The sequence below is a fragment of the Sorghum bicolor genome, chromosome 3, assembly GCF_000003195.3.
Source record: "Sorghum bicolor cultivar BTx623 chromosome 3, Sorghum_bicolor_NCBIv3, whole genome shotgun sequence".
NCBI lineage: Eukaryota > Viridiplantae > Streptophyta > Magnoliopsida > Poales > Poaceae > Sorghum > Sorghum bicolor.
The window spans coordinates 60964300-60978097 of record NC_012872.2 but is presented as its reverse complement, the minus strand read 5'-3'; the positions used below and the strand labels follow the sequence as shown (position 1 = coordinate 60978097).

Sequence of the window (13798 nt, the reverse complement as noted above, 5' to 3'; positions counted from 1 at the left end):
CAAAACAAAAACTAATAGAACCTGCTCATAATAAAAAGAAACCATCAAAATTTGGGTAGTGCTGACAGAGCCGTGGCAAATGTTCTAGCATCAAGACATCCATACGGCCATACATGTGCAAGCATAACACAGCAGCACACAAACAACTTCGATAAGACAAGTTCTATCAAAATTTCTCGGTAAAATCAGTGCCAGCATACATGTTGTGGACCACACACACAAAATGTCACTAATGGGAATAATAACCTTAAATTAAGGAAAGGATTTCTAATTCCAGTCTCCTTGTTTGCAAATCATCTCGGACTCCCATCAATGGCCATGGCAATCATATCAAGGAGAACTACTACCACAATAGACAAAATGAGGAAACCACTGGGATTGCACAGTGAGACCTACAGCATTAAGGGAACCAAATCATCACCTATATTAATCATAAAATTCAGATACTAAACCAGCAGCACAACGATTACCTGCTGCAGAAGGGAAGGTGTAAACTCAGGACTGTCCTGATTAGACTGCCCTATAGCAGCACAAGACCAAGCTCAGAGGGCTTGATGCCGTTGCGAATACGGTAGTTGTAGAGATAATAGTGGAGCTGCCCATCTCCAGGACCAAACTTGAGTTCCTTGAGGAATGACTCATTCTCCATGACATCGAGAGCATTGAACACATCATAATTCTTCTGCTTGGCAACAATCAGAGCATCATTCATCAGCTGCTGCAACGGAGTTTTGGTGGAAACGTTGTAATACGAGTATGCCGCTTTGAGTGTCGCATAGTTAGCATTGTTCAGCACTGACGAGGGCAGCGTGTAAAAGCTGCAGAAATCTGTGACCTCATGCGTCTCAGGGCTCTCCACAAGGTAGCTGTCCACCACATCCTCTTGGGGCAGCAGCCAGTGCTCCACATCTACCTCATCAAAATCTGGTGCCACCACAAACCTCGCAAGGTAAGCCCTCAACAGCCGTGTGACCGCAGCAACATCCCGCAGCTCCATTCTGCGGAACCCAGGGGTGAGCGGTGCATCAGGAAGCTTGTATAGCCGGACCGTGCGGCTCATTGTCATGCGCGGACCGAGACGAGAGAACCCAACATCGATAAGCTTCTTGGGGTTGAGGGATCGGTGCCAGTAGCGGCAGGTGGTGATGGGGGTTGGGAGGACGACCCCCGCGGTGTATGCAGCCTGCCAGATGTTCTCCTGGTGGACGCGGCGGGTGACCTCCCGGATGAGCACGGGTGCCAGGCGCTTGGATCGGAGCTTCTTGTGGACGCAGAGGAAGTTGATCTCGGCCATGCGGACGACGTCGTCGCGGGCGCGGATGCGTGCCGGGACGCCCGAGATGAAGGCGACGAGCTTCTTGGACTCCTTGGCGCGGACACCGATATGCCAGGCCCGGAAGAAGGACGGCGGCTTGAGCGCCCAGCGGAGGAAGGCCGGGGAGTAGTTGAAGCGGAACATGTTCTCGTCGTCCTCGACGTAGTTGTGGGCGAGCAGCGAGTAGAGGTCGGCGAGGAGCGCGTCGTCATCGAGGTCGCAGGTGAGCCACTCGAAGGCGGCAGGCAGCGGGTAGGGGTCAGCGCGCACCTCGGAGAGTGGCGTGGGCGGCTCGATGGGGCCGTCCGGTAGCGACGTGTCGGCGGCGTCGCGGAACTGGCCGACGGGCTGCGTCTCCCAGAACTTGTGGCGGCGAGCGGCGGGGTTGGAGTTGAGGGTCATGTGCTCCTGCACGCGCCGCGCCAACGCCTCGATGGAGATGTCCTCCTCGCCAGCCGGGCCGGTGCCACTGGCGCTGGCGGCGTCGTTGCTGTTGGGGGCGGCCATGGCGATCTGGGCCCGGATCGGCGGTAGGGTTTGGGGGATTTGGGGAGAGAAGAGAAGACGACGGGGGGCGGGGGGGAGGGGAACGCGAGGGGGCAGCGGGCAGATCTCTTTGTCTTGTGGGCTCCTCTCCTCGTAAGCGTAACAATTAGCAAAGCCCCCCCACCAGCAGGAAAGAGGCGTTACTATTTTAGTTTTTTTTTTCCATAGTATTACTTGGTGCATTCAACTTTCCTAGGGCCCACTAGAAACACTTCGTTCCTTGTAAAAACAACATTTTGTTGCTTAAGATTTCTATATATTTCCAAGGTTACAAAGTTGTAAGCATAATAAGATGTTACTAGTAACCATGGTGATGAGATAAGCAGGGCAAACATAATATTTTCACTTTAGCACCATTACATCAGAACTTGATTCAGAATTTCAGATCCATTTATAGCCATGACCAGTCAAACACTGCAACTAGAAAGTTGAGATCAATGTACCAAAAGAAGGATACAGAAGAGAAAACTGTTTCTTTTGGCAGAGGCCATCGACAATGTCGCACTAGTAAAAAGAAGAGTACTCTAAAAAGAACAATTCTCACACCCGTGATGAACAAGGGTCGAACAGAGTACAGAACACAACATTCTCGAATTGAAAGATACAAGTGCGGCACAAGTTATATATTATCTTATACCAGGAACGTTTTACCTTCCTACCCTACTTCATCTGTTTAAAACACTTCTTCCTTCTCTGTTCTCTCATCATGTAATTAAAAAACATTACTGCCATCAGGATTCACGATCGCAGCTTGCAGTGACAGGCTGGGAACGATGGGATTACATATTACAGAAGTTTAAAGACAGGCGGTGCCTTGATGTTATTTAGTTAACCCTAGGACATACTCAAGTACAGCACAAACTGATAATTATACAACACAGGAGCAATACGGGCCACTGGATTCCAGAACATATCCATGTACAGGACGAGAGTCTCCAATAGATCTCAAACATCCCTTTGCGCCACTATTGTGGTTATCTCTCCCCTTAAACCTGAACCATCAGCTTGAAGTTAGACGATATAAGAAAAACAATATTAGAGTGAAATGTGATATGGAAAAAGTCTACATAACACCAAAACTAAACTATCTAGGGTATAATACTTCATCCCAAAACTATAAAACCGGATATCCCTGAACTTTCAAAACCGAACCGGTCAAATAACCCCCTAGAGTGGTTTTAGAGGGTGGTTTTGTCTTTTCCTTTTTTATTTATTTCCGCCGAATCTTTGAAAAATCATAATAAATCACAGAAAAAACATAAAATGAAGAATTCAATTTTGTTGGACTCTAATAAGTAGATCTACACAATAAATATATAATATGATATACTTTAGTACAAAGTTTTTGTTGTAGCTTTAAATCTATGTTTTTCTATAATTAATTCAAATAATTCATATATGTAGTTTCTATGGTCCAATTGTGGTAACATTTTTATGGTAGACTCGTTATTGTATGTTTGAACTATGGTAAAAATTTCATACTCATTGGATCAAGTATAACTTAGTTATAGATAAAGCATAGATTTAACAAAAATAAAGTTAAATAAATTTATAACTAAGTTATACATGATCCAATGGGTACGAAACTTTTACCATAGTTCAAGCATACAATAATGAGTTCATCATAAAAATTTTACCACAATTGAACCATAGGAACTACATATATGAATTATTTTTATTAATTATAAAAAAACATAGATTTAAACCTACAACAAATAACTTTGTACTAGAGTATACCATATTATATATTCATTGTGTAGATCTACTTACCAAGAGTCCAGCAAAATTGAATTTTTCATTTTATGATTTTTTTTGTGATTTATTATGATTTTTCAAAGATTCGGCGAAAATAAATAAAAAAGAAAAAGACAAAACCACCCTCTAAAACCACTCTAGGGGGTTATTTGACCGGTTTTGAAAGTTTAAGGGATAGAATATCCAGTTTTATAGTTTTGGGGATGAAGTATTCCACACTAGATAGTTTGGGGGGTTATGTAGACTTTTTTCAATGTGATATATGGTGGATAAGGAAGAAGATGAAGTACATCGGTCATAGATCTCTACTGCAATTGTGAGGAGAGACTCAGTATCCTCAGCCATCTTGAGGATCCTTTCTGCCTCCATCATCTGATCATGTGCGTCATGTGCTTTTGCCTCCGCGTCAGCCACCTTGACAGCAGCTGCCATCGCTGCCTCTAGTGCAGGGCTGGAGGCAGTAAATAATCCTATGGTCTTTGACACCTTCGATGGCTTTGATGGATCCTTCTGTTTTGGAGCTGGAGTCCTTGTTGCAAAGGAATCTGGGAGCCTATAAGACTTATCGATCTGTATTTAGATAAAAGGATGTAATTAGATTGGCACTAGTTGCGTCTACAGCTCAAACATTTCTTGCTTGAAATTTAATATTCTGCCAATACAGCTCTCAAGATACTTTCCACGATGAAATTTGCACTCATGAGAATTGCAGATTTTATGTTAAGCTCAAAACCACTTTTTTTATATGGGCACATGGCTAGATGGGATATTCTGCCAAGGTCAGCAAAACCCAGTGGATATATACAACTATAAAAGCAAGTTCGTTGATACGACCACAAGCTATGAAAAATAAACAGACTGATTAATTGCATGACGAAACAGAAACCTGGCATGTGACTAGTTGTTGGGAAGGTTAAAACAATGAGCTTTCTCATGTTGTCACATGCAAATAACTAATCTACATATAACATATGCAACTATAGCACTACAATCTCTCTCTTTTTTAGCAAAAATAGCACTACAATCTCTTAAAAGAAACATCATGCAAAGGCTCCACAGAAGCATGAAACTAATCCTAAACTACCGATATATTCTGTTTAATAATACCAGCCTGCATACATGATAGTGACATTCAAACCCAGCTAATCTTCTGTTACCATTCGTATGCTGTGTGAGGCTATGAGATAAAATTGATAGTGACATTGCAAGGCACATACCATCCACTATGGATTCCAGAATATTTCATGTGCTCCATAGAAATATATTTTGAATCCAACTTCCAAAGTACATATGTATTAAAAATAAGTTCCAAAGTATGGCATACTGAAACTCTTTTTTGAAGGCAATTTCAAAATACCAAATAATAATGAACTTAGTTTGATAACAATTCCCAAACAAAATTCAATGTAAATTGAGATCGAGAGTGCCAATTTTCACAAGCACTCTAAATAACCTGAGCTCCTAATTTCACAAATCATGCACAAAACTGTTAACTGTCAAATCTTAAAATGCAATTTCTTAAAATTAAAATCTTTACTTAAAAGTTCGGTCAATGAAGTTTGCACCAACAGTCTTTGCATGTGTCCCTCCAAGAACGCAAGACCCGGATGGTGGCTGAGGCTCTCAACAATGGGGAATAGCCCAGGGACATCCAAGGAGGCTTGGCCTGGGTCATAGAAATTCCTAAAGTTATGGGACTGCCTCATAGAAATTGCTTTGACTGATCAAGTGGATCATCACATTTGGAGGCTAGATGCTAACGGATGTTACTCCTCCAAATCTGCCTATAAAGCTTATTTCTTTGGTGCTGTGACCTTCGAGCCTTGGCGTCGATTGTGGAAGACCTGGGCCCCATCTAAATGCAAAATGTTTCTGTGGTTGGCAATCCGAAACAGATGTTGGACAGCAGATAGGCTTTCTAAGAGGGGCCTCCCTCATCCCATCATCTGGGTAATGCCCTCTATGTGATCAAGAAGATGAGACGATACGTGCGTGGTGGCAAGACAAGTGTGTGTGGTTCAGATTGCTCCAGCCTTTGGAGCTAACAGATTTAGTCCCCCATCAAAATGAAAGGAGCTTTGCAGATTGGTGGTGTAAGAGTAAGACGATGAGAAGAGTAAAGAAGGAGCACAGAAAAGGAGTGAACACTCTAATTATTCTTGGCGCCTGGACTATTTGGAAACATAGAAATGTTTGTGTGTTCCAGAGGGCTTCTCCTTCAGTTAACACAACTTTGTGTGAACTGAAGGATGAGCACGGCTTATGGTGCATGGCTGGTGCGAAGAAACTGCAGGGGTTAGGACTTACTTTTGCAACCTAGGGCAGTTTTTTGAGTCGTGTGTGTTAGCTATGTGGAAAAGTTTTGAGTCTGTGTAATTTGCCTCCCTCATATTTGGTCCCCGTATGAGTGAGGATCATGTTGAGGACCACCCTTTCTCTTTAATACAATGAAACACAGCTCTCCTGCGTTTTCAAAGAAGAAAAAAAAAACTATTCTTCAGTTCTCTTCTCACAATACCGTCCCTTGCTGACATGCAGTGCAGACCTTGCCAACCAAGCAAGGAGACCAATGTTTTTGGGGCGTCGCCTAGGCGACAAGGCGTGCTGCGGGTGCTGGGCGTCGGCGGCGCAACGCCCTGACCTTGTATGGCATCCGCCTAGGCGTATTAGGCGTCGCCTAGGAGTCGTGTGGCGTCGGGCGGACGCCTACAGCCACGCCGCGGACGCCAGAAGCCAAAATCGGTAAGGAGGGCGCCAGAAGACCGTGGGCCCACAGGAAATAGGTCGGGCGCGCGGCCAATCGACCGCAGCGCGTGAAATCGACCGCGCCCCAATTGATTTTGCGGGAAATCGACCGCGCCGGAGCTAGATAGGCCGCACAAGGGGTGGTGGGCGCCAAAAGACCGTGGCCCTGCGGGAAATCCACCGACGTCCGCCCAAATAGGGTCTTCGCACGGGAAATCCACCGCGGGAGCCATTTACCGCGAGTGCGGTGAGGGGAGAGGAAGAGAGAAGGCGGCGGGCAAACCTCGAGCTCCGCTTGCGGCTTGGCTGCTCCTCTATTCGAGTCCACCGAGCGGCCGCCCCCTGCCGCAGAGTCAGGCCCTGCATCTCCGCACGTCCGCACCAGCCATGGAGCCGCTGCTGCAGCCATCAACCATCCGCACCTGCTCTATCTCGAGTCTACACCTCCGTCGGCTGTTAGCAGCTGCTCGCCTGCCTGTAGTCTGCGGATCCGTCGGGTACTTCCACTTCCGCCTAGTATGTCTCCTGCCTCCTCTGCTTTCCCTCCCGCCTCCTCTGCTTTCCTAAATCTTTGAGGCGTGTACTCTGTTGTCTGCTCTGAATGTTATAGTCTATGCCTCGTGCTCTGCTTTGAATCTGAATATTGCATACTCTCTGCTGCTCTGAAGTGAATATTGTATGTTCTCTACTGCTTTTTATATTACTTGAGTGTCTTTCTAGCTTACAAACAGAGGTATGTATGTGCTGCAATAGTATATAAAATTCTAGCTTACAACGCCTTACAATGTGTGTATGGCGTCGCCTAGGCGTCCGCCACAAACACCTAGGCGTCGTGAAGGGGGTCGGGCACCGCACCGCGCCGCGGCGCCTCAAAAACATTGAAGGAGACCAATGGAACACAGAGGGTTCGATTGTATTAGATCAGAACACGTAGAATTTCAGCCAGATCCATGGGTTAAACTACAGATTGCATATCCAAACGGATTGTAAAGGGGAAAACATAAGCCTCGCTAAGATGAAAATAAAATAGGGAAAAGAAACTGTAGTCTAATTTAAGAGAAGGAAGATTCACCTTTACAATTTTGTTTGAGTCTGCAAGTCGCCGTAACTTTGAGGTTAGAAATCTTCTAAAGGTCGGTTGCACCACATGCCTTTCCTGCATATGGCACCAATGTCAGCATAAGCAACTTATCATCGTTCTAGGGATATATTAAGCAAGATCTAAATACACATGGTATTAAACAAGATACATCAAGTGTGGAAAATAAATAACAGAGAGTGATAGTCATGCATCATAAGGAAACCCAATCAAATACATCAAACACCCTCACCATATGTACTGTGTTAGTACAGAATCCAAAGTGCAAAACAGATCCTGTAGAAACACACAATTCGAAAAGGCTTCTTTAAGCTCATATAAAGGAAAAAAACACATGCATGTCATCTATCAAATGATTCAGCAGAATTGAGCACACATTTCAAACGAACTGAAGATCAAGATGGCCACAAAATTCTTATGAAACATTCATGATTCATGTGTGAAAAAATGTTGTTTCCCATCATTCAAGTTAGCTATTAAAACCAACAAAATTCAGCTTCAAATGTGAAATAATAGTTTCTCTATGGACAGATCATGCAATAGAATATTCCTGTGAGCTCTGATTCTTATCACATCACAACAGTCAAATGTAAGTATATAGTTAAAAGCAACCAAAACTTGAATGAGCTCCAAATCTTGATGTTAAACAACTTCTCCAAAACAGTGAAATCAAATGAGAATAACAAGTGCAGATACCCAACCTCTATGAAGCGGAGGATTGCAGCCATATCTGAACCATTCGGCTCATTCAATTCCGAAAGAGCTTCCATGATCATGACACCATACCTAGCAAACAAATTTGTTGTCACCAGATTCCAAAGATTAATAAGGACAATAACTTTACAATAAAATGGAATAGATTCCATGCTAAATCCATCAACTCTCACACCATATGGTCGGTTTGAAGGTTTGAATCTTGAGAATCTTATTTAAGGTTTCTACACATCAGCTGGCATATCTACAAATATTCCTGCTAAATCATGTCCATTCTTCAGTTTGCATTTCTGAAGCAGCAAGTGCTTGCTTCAACCCAGATGTTCTTCAACCCAATGGAAGTTGAAGTGATATATCATTCAAAAACTTATATGGTTATATATCCTCTTAAAGACCAGACCAAGAATAAAGGAGGCAACTATCTGGAATCAGATGAATAGAGACATCCTTCATTTACTCAAAAGTATAAGCATAGTGTGGGTGTGGCCATGCAATCACCCATGAATCAATGTGTCTTTAATCGGAATTTTTGTCTACGTTACGAACAGCTATGCATTTAAAATTAGAATCGCTGATTAACTAGACTTAGGTATGAAAATAAAGAGAGACCAACTTTGGCGGAGTTTTCCCATCTTGTGGCTTTTTCTCAGCATCTGCAGGCAGTGTAGCTTCAGTAACTTTATTTGGCGCTGGGAGAAGCAGAGCTTGTGCACTAGGCGATGGGGAAGATGTGGGTCCAGTTATCCTTGGAACCCGTACTTTACTTGATCCCAGTCCACTTGCACTGAAACTTAAATTCCTCCATTTGTCCTGAAAATACCAAATAGAATATTACATAGAAGACCAAAATGGAAAGCCTATGACCATGGTGCAAGCTTCACCGGCACAACTGAATTGACACGCCTTTCAGATGTTCATCATATGATCGAGCTACTACAACAAACTGTCTTACTTTTCACACATTTTACATTGGATTGTATGGATGGAGAACAATTACAATGTTTATCCACTTCCAAGTGAAACCACAAGAGGCATGCCATTTCTTTAACATAACATGCTACATGACAAATCATGCTGATCAACTGGGCAAGATAGTATCAAAATGATGGGATATATTCACAAACCAGTGGCCAGTGGGATAGTTATTAATCACTTGAGCAAAACATGCAATGCCTTTGCTCCAGTTATGGACTCAGGGAAAGGCAAAAACAAAGGGTGAGAAAAATATTTCCAAATCCAACCTAGTGTAAAGATGTTGCTACAAGAAAATAAATGCTGGATTTGATGTGTCTCCTATGTGATCAGGCTGATGAGATAATTCAGCACATCCTCGTCTCCTGTGTGTTCTCCAGACAGGTTTGGACAATGATCCTCCAGCGGCTGGACCTATTACCTCTAACCTTCTGTCTCTCATTTCTCCAGTTGGTGGTACAATGCTATAAAAGGAGTTCCCAAGGATTTGAGGAAGGGTTTGAAACTTTCAATTCTTTGATCATTTTGGTGGCCTGGGAAATTTGGAAACAAAGAAATTCTTGTGTGTTTGAAGAGGCCAGACCGAATGTTCAGGTAGCCACTTTTCGCCTAAACGGCCGTTTAGACCGTTTAAACGCTGTGTAAACACTACATAGTGGTACACCGTTTCCGTTTAATCATCCGTTTAGCCTGTTTAATTGACCGCAGGTAGTACAGCAAACGGTGGCAGATGAGTGTGGCCTTTGGTGCTCGGTTGGAGCCTTGGCTCTTAGCGAGCTCCTCACTAGGTTGTTCATCCCAGTATCCTGACCTGAGTAGGTGATTATGTTGTTATCGTGTTTGTTAAGAAATAAATGTGAATGTAGTGTGGGTCAGAGAGAGGTCTCTGATCTCTCCTTGTACCTTTTTTGTTCTTCTAAATGACATGAAATGCAGCTCTGCTCCGTCGTTCAAGGAAAAAAAGAAAAATTTGTAGCACAACTAATAATGATGTTTCAGGGAGACTAACAAGACCAGCAATATGTGGCGTTCTTCAGCCCAAGAATGCTACCAGTTCTGGATCTGGAGAATAATTATACCTCAGCAATCAGAATGCCACAAGGGCAAAGTTACCTTAGACCATGTAATCTGCACATGGTAAAATTGACACGGTAATCGATGAACAACATTTTTAACCAAGGAACATGAAAGATAGACAGCTACCATTGAATGTAGCACTCAAATTTATTCTCTACTGCAGTTTGACTTATCCCATGTACATTGCCACCATACAAACACATGATTCAGTGAAAAGAATTGAACTGTTCTGGCAAAACTACCTAGAAAATAGCTTCGGAGGAACAATAGCATGATAACTCTGTATTAACAGCATACTCATTTTCAGACACAAAAACGATACATTTCCCAATCTTAAGAGAGATGAAGTTTTAGATAAATTCTAATTGCAAAATTGATGAGGTTTCAGGCATCCAGGTGAAACTTCATGTAGAAGGTTAACAGGAAGGCTATTGTTACTAGATTTCTTCTTGGGGAGACGAAGCAATGGGAGCAAGAGCCAAGAGATGTGAATTCTATACTGAAGAAATCAAGAGAAGGATACCATTCATACATTCTGCAGCTGCACAGTCACTACACATGTGTGGAGTGCACTGATTCTGTTCCACAAACATGTGTTCACCTAAGGAACATGCGGCACATAGCTCTTCCATTTATTCCAGGAGACAAATAAATTCATATAGGTTGTCTCACAACAGTTTCATGGTCTATATGGACACATGTAATAACTAACAATTCACATCTTGAAGGCAAGGTGTTGCAACACTTATGTGATGTTTTTGCTAAAATGGATGTACTCTTGCACTACTCGGCAATACTGCACGAGGAATGGAGGATCAAGGTGAAAAGATGTGTGATAGCAATTAGCCAATTGCCAATACCTATACAAGCAGTACACACACAAGCAATTGGTCAGGGTAGATTGATGTGTTTCTTAATATATGTTGCAACACCATTGGTTTAATGGAGATAGAGGATAATGTGAAGGCCATTCACTCCCTCTGATTCCAAACTTAGATTGTTTAGGATTGCGATACTGTCTCCAATATGACATTTTGACTTGCACCTTTTTTTGTAAAAGTACTTTAAAATTTAAATAGAAATGGATAAATATTATCAAAGTACTTTTCCGTGTTGAATCTAGTAATATCAACCATGTGTTATGAATCTATGCCAATTTTCATATATTGATAGGCCAAGTCAAAGAAGTTTGACCTGCTAGAATCATAAACTAACTTATATTTGGAATCAGAGGGGGTAGTAGAGAGAATGCATTTGCAGATTTCAATTAAAATATCATGGCCCTTAATTGCTAAGGTTGAAAACTCTAAGCAACTACTTGAGGGCAATATCTTCCCAACCACGAATCCCTGTACAATGTGGTACCATTACCAGGATATCCATCAAATTTATCACTGAATCCTATCCCAACAGCAATAAGCCAATAACTGCTGAGCACGCTGAGTCACTGACTAGAATGCCTCTCAGCTGACATGCTAGCATTTGTCATCAAACAAAAAGAATGTGATTTAAGAAATCACCTACTCATGAATCATCATCACATGATCAGGAACTCAAACCAATCAAAACAATGTTAAGAAACAAGAAAATGAATCCCATCCGTTAAAGTAAATTCCTAACAAAGCAATGGCACGAGGGCAACATCCATGGGCAAGAGGAGATCACTAGTAATCTGTCTGTGATTTGCTTCTTTCAGAAAATCTGTTTCAACATGTGATCAGCAACATTATTGAATTTAACTATAAGATTATATCACTTGTTCACAAGTATGAAAACAGCTTAAATTTACACCATACAGCCCAGACCATAAAACATTCACACTGCCATATGTGATCCCACACTGCGTTTCCATGACCACCAGAGCATCATTGTCCTTGAGCAAAGTATCACATCACAGCATCCCTCGGCAGCAGAACACGACCATTTCAACCATCGCCTACATTCTATCAGTTCCCCAAAACCCAAAATCTCGCCTTCAACGCCCCAAATCTACTACGGTACTACCGACGAAACTGCAGCTGGGGGACCACCAAACATCCCAAAGCCACCACACAGCCAACAGAGAGGCTGAGAGGGAGAGATGCAGGGGGAAATCACCACACGCTCAGAAGCACACGACGGTACGAAACATCACGAGAAGTGTACGAAACATCAGGAGAAGTCGGGACTAATCGAGGAGCAAAAGGATCCGACAGATAAGATATAGGGACGCAGCGCGGCTAGCTCCGTCGCGGCCACGTAGATGGGGAGCGGCGAGCGAGATACAGGGGAAGATACCTTGAGGTCGATGTTGGAGCGGGAGGACAGGACCGGGCTGAACTCGGGGTCCTTCTGGATGGTCCGCCATTTGCCTGCGCCGTGCTTGCGCACGCCGGCGCGGAGCGCATCCTCCTCTTCCGACGTCCACTTCTGCTTCGGCGCGCCCATAGCTTGTTCTCCTCCTCGCCTCGCCCCTGTGTCCTCTGCTCTCCTCCTTCCAAACTAGCCGACGCAGAAACCCTAATCCGCTTCAGCAAATAGCTTTTCTATTTTTCGCCCCTGGTCTTTTATTTTATTTAATTTAATGTATTTAGGTTTCGCGAAAATTTTTAGATTTCGCTATTGTAGCACTTTCGTTTTTATTTAATAATTATTGTGCAATCATAGACTAACTAAGCTTAAAAGATTCGTCTCGTAAATTACAAATAAACTGCACAGTTAGTTATCTTTTTTATATATATTTAATGCTTCATGCATGTATTGTAAGATTCGATGTGACGAGAAATCTTGAAAAAATTTGGAAACTAAACAAGGCCTTAATATACATACTTTTTTTGTGGGGGCATCTTTTATTTAAAATGTGTGTCAAATTTCTGTTCATATTTTACGAGGATTCTTCTTAAATCTTACCATTGTCTTATTGAATTAAACAAGGAAAATAATAAAACCGAACCTGTCAGCCATTCTGCAGTATTTTTTCTCATAACAAGGTGGTCATGTTCACTTGGTTGAAAATCTATGGTTGAAAATATTGTTAGCTAATTTGTTACGAGAGAAAAATATTGCTGAATGGCTAGCAGATTAGACTGATTATTCCTATTAATACTCGCAGACATGTTTGTGTATTAAAACAGAACTCAATATGTATTGAAATCGGTCTCCATATCATTGCTAGACACGAATTGCTCGCCCTTGTATGCACGTGAATCATGAGTCTGGGTCACAGCCTATTTGGTTTACTAGTTTACTGTAGCCTGGCCCTAAATCCAAGCCAGGGCATCGGTGGTCTGGTCCAAACCACCGAACAAGTTGTTGTATGGTTAGCTGGCCTACTTACTTTGGTCTGGGTCGGTTTTTGTTAGTTCACTGCATATGGAGTTGGCTTGTATTGCTCAGGCCCATGGATATGTGTTTGGTTTGTTGTACATCATTGGGTGAGTTAGTTGTTTCTTTGTTTCGGTCACTTACCCCGCAGGTCATGGTACTTATCCGGAACACTCGACGGGTTTGTCCCTCCCTCTTTCGCCATTCGCTCGCCTTTCCATTGTCTTCCTCACTCAAACCCGCTCTTCATCGCCACAGCCGAGGTTCTCCGA

General features: G+C 42.9%; 2 protein-coding genes across 2 annotated transcripts; both read right to left on the bottom strand.

Annotated features, from left to right (window-relative positions):
- Window positions 29-1935, bottom strand: LOC8059165 (glycylpeptide N-tetradecanoyltransferase 1). Its single transcript, XM_002456187.2, has 2 exons — window positions 471-1935; window positions 29-392 (listed from the first exon to the last, which is right to left on the bottom strand). Exon 1 carries the CDS (start codon window positions 1820-1822, stop codon window positions 521-523), a length of 1302 nt encoding a protein of 433 aa, XP_002456232.1. The 5' UTR covers window positions 1823-1935; the 3' UTR covers window positions 29-392; window positions 471-520.
- On the bottom strand, window positions 2414-12745 carry LOC8069770 (single myb histone 4). Its single transcript, XM_002456186.2, has 6 exons — window positions 12501-12745; window positions 8788-8984; window positions 8162-8246; window positions 7434-7517; window positions 3907-4186; window positions 2414-2853 (listed from the first exon to the last, which is right to left on the bottom strand). Exons 1-6 carry the CDS (start codon window positions 12648-12650, stop codon window positions 2807-2809), a joined length of 843 nt encoding a protein of 280 aa, XP_002456231.1. The 5' UTR covers window positions 12651-12745; the 3' UTR covers window positions 2414-2806.

Bases quoted from the DNA above. Each gene is read 5' to 3' on its own strand.
- LOC8059165 (XM_002456187.2), bottom strand. From the start codon at position 1,822: ATGGCCGCCCCCAACAGCAACGACGCCGCCAGCGCCAGTGGCACCGGC.
- LOC8069770 (XM_002456186.2), bottom strand. From the start codon at position 12,650: ATGGGCGCGCCGAAGCAGAAGTGGACGTCGGAAGAGGAGGATGCGCTC. The intron at 7,518-8,161 runs GTTGGGTATCTG...TGCCATATGCAG, and splicing joins CAATCCTCCGCTTCATAGAG to GAAAGGCATGTGGTGCAACC. The intron at 2,854-3,906 runs GTACTTCATCTT...CTGATGGTTCAG, and splicing joins AGTAGAGATCTATGACCGAT to GTTTAAGGGGAGAGATAACC.